Here is a 6,608-nt window from a genome sequence, read left to right as displayed (position 1 = left end):
AGAGACAGGGGTCTCCTATGTTACCCACGTTGGTCTTGAACTTGTAGCCTTGAGTAATCCTCCCACCTTGGCTTCCCAAAGTGCTGGGATTATAGGCATGAGACACCACAGCTGACTATAAGAAACCTTTAAAAGGAAACGGGATTATAAAAAGAATGTAATTTTTTGTTTGTTTTTGAGACAGAGTCTCACTCTGTCACCCAGGCTGGAGTGCAATGTTGAGATCTCGGCTCATGGCAACCTCCACCTCCAGGGTTCAAGCGATTCTCTTGCCTCAGCCTCCCAAATAGCTAGGATTATAGGCGTGTGCCACACCTGGCTAATTTTTGTATTTTTGGTAGAGACAGGGTTTTGCCATGTTGTCCAGGGTGGTCTCAAACTTCTGACCTCATGTGATCATCCCACCTCAGCCTCCCAAAGTGCTGGGATTACAGGCCCGAGCCACCTCGCCCAGCCAGGAATGTAATCATTTATCCAGCAGTTCACCATGCTGCCAGAGAAGGAATAATAACAGATGTTAGGAAGAGACCCTAAATCACAAAGGAAAAATGCACTCTCAGACAAGGACATTGGAACACAAGACAGGCAAGGTTCGGCTCATCCCTCCCTGCTATTGAGATGGAAACTGGACCCAGAGGGACGCGGTGGCTTACCCAGAGTCCCAGAGACAAGTCACCCCAGACCCCCAAATACTCCCGCCCTGGCTGGGGGCTGACTCTCGGGTGGGTGCCCTGGATGGAGAGGGGCCTCCTACCTGATGACCCACCAGCCGTCCAGGAGCTTGTGAATGACCTCGACGGCTTCGCCCTCGAGCAGAGACACCTCGTCCTCCTCCACAGCAGTATAGGACTTGATGGCAACATACGGCTCGCCTGGTCCATGGGGGGGGCACAGGGCACAGTGTGAGGTCTACCCAGCCCGGGGCTCACCACCCCTCCCCTCTTCTCATCTCTGCACCTGGGCTTCCTCCAGCCACTCCAGACCCACCCAGGGCCCATGATTCCCTTTCTTCTGGGTCTCTTCCCTCCACCCCTCTGCTCCATCCCAGGCTCCCTCTATAAGCTCCTGCTGTCACCCACTCTGGGGGCACACTCTGGACTTCTGCCCTCTGCCCCCTATACCCAGGTGAGCTTGTCCACTCCCATTCATTGCCACCCACTCTGGGGACCAGAGATTCCATAACGACAGAGGTCTGGCCAGGCACCTAAATATGACAAGAGACCAGCCATGAGCAGGTGGGTGGAGCACCTGTCCACAAGGCACTGGGAACTGCTCACCTGCAGCTAATTGTCAGCCTGTGGGGCTGCAGGCCTTCCCAGTGTTTAAACAATAGCCACAGGCCAGGGAGATGGTTCCTGCCTATAATCCCAGCACTTTGGGAGGCCGAGGCGGGCAGATCGCCTGAGGTCAGGAGTTCGAGACCAGCCTGGCCAACATGGCAAAACCCCATCTCTACTAAAAATACAGAAATTAGCCCGGTGTAGTGGCACACGCCTGTAATCCCAGCTACTCGAGGGGCTGAGGCAGGAGAATCACTTGAACCCAGGAGGCAAAGGTTGCAGTGAGCAGAGATTGCATCACTGCACTCCAACCTGGGTGATAGAGCGAGATTTTGTCTCAAAAAAAAAAGCTGTAAATCCACATAAAAGGATGATATCACTCCATTTTAAAATGTGGGTATCCAGGCCAGGCGCAATGGATTATGCCTGTAATCCCAGCACTTTGGGAGGCCAAGGTGGGCGGATCATCTGAGGTCAGGAGTTCGAGACCAGCCTGGCCAACGTGGTAAAACCCCGTCTCTACTAAAAATACAAAAATTAGCTGGGCATGGTGGCGCATGCCTGTAATCCCAGCTACTTGGGAGGCTGAGGCAGGAGAATCACTTGAACCTGGGAGGCAGAAGCTGCAGTGAGCCGAGATCGCACCACTTCATGCTAGCCTGAGTGAGTGAGATACTGTCTCAAAATAAATAAATAATAAAGTAAAATAAGATGGAAACCAGTTATATTATAGCTTCTTTCAAGCTCAATGCAGGCCCCATCCAGCCCTGGCACTGCCAGCTTTCCCTTTCTGGTCAGTGATGATGCCTCTACCTCCAGGCAGCCTTCCCTCTTGAGCCTCAGGTCTGCTCATCCTTCAGCTTCCCACTGGATCTGGCCCCATGCCCACAGACACCACTGACCTCCCACCCTCCCCCAACATCTGCTCCTCCTCCTGGTTCCCTGTCTGGACCAAGGGCACCGCAACCTGCCAGGACCCCCAAGCCAGAGACGATGAGGTATCAGCCCTGACCTTTCTGCCCAGCCAGCGACCAGGCCAGACTCCAAAGCAGTCAATCAATATCCCTGGGCCTGCCTGCCCCTTCCTCCCACACCCCTACGGCCTCAGAGGGCAGAGGCACCTGCGTAGTTGGGCTCAGGGTCCTCCGTCTCATCGGGACTGTCCAGGGGCTCCAGGAAGGACGCTGGGATCCAGCCTCGCTTTGCTTTCATCTGGCAGAACCACCAACCTGCACCAGGGGTGTGGGAACGGGACTGAGGGGCGGGCCCGGCAGCTCCCTGCAGCCATCAGGGATGGTGAGGACATGGGGACATAGACACAGCGACGTCCAACGCTCAGATTCAGAAATGTCACCTTCACCACACTGGACCATGAAGTCACATGCATGCATGCACACATGCTCACAAAATCACAACCTTGAGCTCACTCCATAATGAGCAGACGGTCCCATGCCCACCCAGACATGTACACCCCAGCCCACCATGCACAGATGCCCACAGCCACCACAGGGTGCACACTCAGAGAGATGGTGACCCACAGTGTGGGGAGGACATTCAGGGACCCTGAATGTCCTCTGAAACAGCCAGAGTCCTCTTGGGGCCAGGCTGCCTGAGCCTTGGCAGGAGGCTTGTGGCTGTGGGTCCCAAGCACCAGGGGAAGGATCCCAGCGGGGTGGGAGGTCTGACCGCTCTCATTCTTCTCCACAACCTCCACCACGTCCCCCACGGCCAGCGCCATCTCAGAGCCTGAGGTCTTATCGTAGTCAGCGATGGCGCGGTACGTCTGCAGGATGATGGGGCCGGTGATGTCTAGGGCAGAGGGAGGGCGGGGTGAGTGGGCACTGCAGGGTCCATCTGGGCCAACAGAATGGGCACTGGCATCCTGAGTCTCTGTCCCCTGCATTTCCTGAGTGCCCAGCGTGCTCCAGGCTTTGGCCTCACACTGCAAACATGTCCTTGTTCTCATATGATGAAGTTAGCGAGCCTCTCCCAACTTTATTTTCTTTTTTGGAGACAGAGTCTTTCTCTGTTGCCCAGGCTGGAGTACAGTGGCATGATCACAGCTCATGACAGTCCTGGACTCCTGGGCTCAAGCAATCTCCATACCTCAGCCTCCTGAGTAGCTGGGACTACAGGCGTATGCCACGACACCCAGCTAATATATATATATACACTTTTTTGAGCTGGAGTTTCGCTCTTGTTGCCCTAGAGTGGAGTACAGTGGCACGATCATGGCTCACTGCAACCTCCACCTCCCGGGTTCAAGCGATTCTCCCACCTCAGCCTCCCAAGTAGCTGGGATTACAGGCGCCCACCACCACACCCAGCTAATTTTTGTATTATTAGTAGAAACGGAGTTTCACCATGTTGGCCAGGCTGGTCTTGAACTCCTGACCTCAGGTGATCCACCTGCCTCGGCCTCCCAAAGTGCTAGGATTACAGGTGTGAGCCACTGTGCCCAGCCCCCAGCTAATTTTTTGTAGAGATGGGGTCTTGTGATGTTGCCCTGGCTGCTCCTGAACTCCCGGGCTCAAAGGGATTCTCCCACCTCCGCCTTTTAAAGTATCGGGATTACAGGCGTGGAGCCACCGCACCTGGCCTGTTGGCAACTCTTTTTTGTTTGTTTGAGAAGAGTCTCACTCTGTCGCCTAGGCTGGAGTACAGTGGCGCGATCTCGGCTCACTGCAACCTCTGCCTCCCAGGTTCAAGTGATTCTCCTGCCTCAGCCTCCCAAGTAGCTGGGATAACAGGTGCGCACCACCACGCCTGGTTAATTTTTGGATTTTTAGTAGAGATGGGGTTTCACCATGTTGGCCAGGCTGGTCTTGAACTCCTGACCTCAGGTGATCCACCCGCGCGGCCTCCCAAAGGGCTGGGGTGACAGGCATGAGCCACCATGCCCGGCCCAAAGACTCAATTCTCCAGTGGTGTAGCTGTGAGCCCCCCCACCCTGCTCCCAGCCCCTGCTGTCTTCCCTGAACACCTCCCACTCTGGGTCTCCCTGGCTGCCCCCCGTCCTCTTACCCGCCGCAGTGCTCTTGCCATCTTTGGGCATCAAGTATGTCTCTGGCTTTTTTGTCCTGAGGAGAGAACAGTCTGGGTGAGACCCTTAGCTTCCCATGGAAGAAGGAGATGCATGGGTAGACCTACAGAAGAACTTCCCAAGAGAAGAGGGACCCGGGGAATCAAGGGGCACTGCGGAGAGAAGAGAGCAGCTGGACTGGCTGAGGAAGGACTTCGGGAAGTGACAGGGGTGGGCGGATCTGCTCGGCCAGCCAAGGAAGGACATGAGGAGGACATTCCACAGCCTCCGGCAGATCCTAAGGGTGCCCTAAGTCTGGGAAATGCTCTTGTGGGCCCTCTTCTTTCTTCTTTTGTTTTTGAGACAGGGTCTCGCTCTATCACCCAAGCTGGAGTGCAATGGTCTGATCTCAGCTCACTGCAACCTCCGCCTCCTGGGTTCAAGCAATTCTCTCCTGCCTCAGTCTCCTGAGTAGCTGGCATTACAGGCTGTGCCTGACTGATTTTTTTATATATTTGGTAGAGACGGGGTTTCGCCATGTTGGCCAGGATGGCGAAACCCCGTCTCTACTAAAAATCCAAAACATTAACCAGGCGTGGTGGTGCGTGCCTTTTATCCCAGCTACTAGGGTCAGGATGACGACCTGGGACTTCAGCACCCCAGCCCCGAGTGCTTCCCCCAGCACCCTGAGGTGTGAAGGGTCAAGGTGGAGGAGGCTTGGCAGGGTCACAGAGGTTGGAGGTGGAGTCTGCCTTCTTCTCTTTCTGGCTGTGTGGCTCTAGGAAGGTGGCTTTCCCTCTCTGAGCTTCGGTTTCCTCATCTGCAAAACAGGGAAAGTCCCAGCCCCATTCCCGCTCCCACCTGGCAGGGTGAAAAAGGCCACTCACTGGCTGTCCGCGGGGAGCTTGAGGTCGTCGGGGCGCACCTTGAAGAAGTCGAGGAGGTGGGGGCAGCGGGAGATCTTGGTGGGCAGGCCCATGAGTGTGCTGCAGTATTCGGTCAGAGTGCCCTGGCGGTTCTCAGCGGCCCGTTGCCCGTCGAACCACCTGGGAGCTGGCACCAGAGAAGAGGAGGTCAAGCCCGAGGGGGGCTGGAAAGGCAGGTGAGCCCCTGCCCGCCAACCCCCTGACAGGGGGCTCAGCCCCACACTCACCTGGGAGGTGGGGGATGATCCTGTTCTCTGGGTTGATCTCCCCTGCCTCAATAGGGAACATTTCTTTTAAGGTTTTCTAAACATTGAAAAGAAAAGAAGACGTGAGGGAATATTTGCAGTTTACAACACTTGGAAAAGCCCGAACGTGGAAGTGACCTAAATACCTCTCAAAACTACCTAAAAGGCTGGGTGCCATAGCTCACGCCTGTAATCCCAGCGTTTTGGGAGTCTGAGGCAGGTAGATCACTTGAGGTCAGGAGTTCAAAACCAGCCTGGCCAACATGGTGAAACCCCATCTTTACTAAAAATACAAAAATTGGGCTGGGCACGGTGGCTCATGCCTGTAATCCCAGCACTTTGGGAGGCTGATGTGGGAGATCACCTGAGGTCAGAAGTTTGGGACCAGCCTGGCCAACCTGATGAAACCCGTCTCTATTAAAAATACAAAAAATTAGCTATGCATGGTGATGGGCGCCTGTAATCCCAGCTACTAAGGAGGCTGAGGCAGGACAATCGCTTGGACCCAGGAGGCGGAGGTCGTGGTGAGCTGAGATCACACCATTGCACTCCAGCCTAGGCAACAAGAGCAAGACTCTGTCTAAAAAAAAAAAAAATTAGCCAGGCGTGGTGGCACATGCCTGCAGTCCCAGCTACTCCAGAGGCTGAGGTGGAAGAATGGCTGGAACTTGGGAGGAGGAGGTTAGAGTGAGCTGAGATGGCACCACTGCACTCCAGCCTGGGTGAAGAGTGAGACACTACCTAAATATCTCGGGCCTAGAAATGCCTGTGGCAATATGGATTCTGTGATTAGCAGAGGCGTTAACCTCTCTTCCTCCCATGTGCAAGTCACCAGCTAATCCTTTTTTTCCCATCCCCAAATCTCTCTGGGATCTGACACTTTCCTGCCAACCCCACGCTCAGGGCCCTAGCCACTACCAGACTTGGATAAAGACAATGGCCTCCTTACCTCCCCCGTCCACCCTCGCCTGTCCTCAATCCAGTTGCTAGAGGGTTACTCTTAAAAACCATGTTGCCGGCCGGGCGCGGTGGCTCAAGCCTGTAATCCCAGCACTTTGGGAGGCCGAGGTGGGTGGATCACGAGGTCAAGAGATCGAGACCATCCTGGTCAACATGGTGAAACCCCGTCTCTACT

General features: G+C 55.0%; 1 protein-coding gene across 2 annotated transcripts in view; it reads right to left on the bottom strand.

Annotated features, from left to right (window-relative positions):
• Positions 1–6,608, bottom strand: part of NCF1 (neutrophil cytosolic factor 1) — a 17,733-nt gene that overhangs the window by 3,448 nt on the left and 7,677 nt on the right. The window contains exons 3-8 of one of the 2 annotated variants that reach the window (XM_017543335.2): positions 5,456–5,531; positions 5,190–5,355; positions 4,305–4,360; positions 2,967–3,089; positions 2,402–2,509; positions 767–872 (exon numbers count right to left, since the gene is read on the bottom strand). In XM_017543335.2, the coding sequence (XP_017398824.1) occupies positions 767–872; positions 2,402–2,509; positions 2,967–3,089; positions 4,305–4,360; positions 5,190–5,355; positions 5,456–5,531 (635 nt within the window). Of the gene's footprint in view, positions 1–754; positions 873–2,401; positions 2,510–2,966; positions 3,090–4,304; positions 4,361–5,189; positions 5,356–5,455; positions 5,532–6,608 lie in introns of both variants that reach the window. The other variant, XM_017543334.2, reaches the window with a different exon arrangement.

This window comes from Cebus imitator, unplaced genomic scaffold, assembly GCF_001604975.1.
Source record: "Cebus imitator isolate Cc_AM_T3 unplaced genomic scaffold, Cebus_imitator-1.0 Scaffold153, whole genome shotgun sequence".
Taxonomy (NCBI): domain Eukaryota; kingdom Metazoa; phylum Chordata; class Mammalia; order Primates; family Cebidae; genus Cebus; species Cebus imitator.
This window is presented reverse-complemented; position numbering and strand designations above follow the sequence as displayed.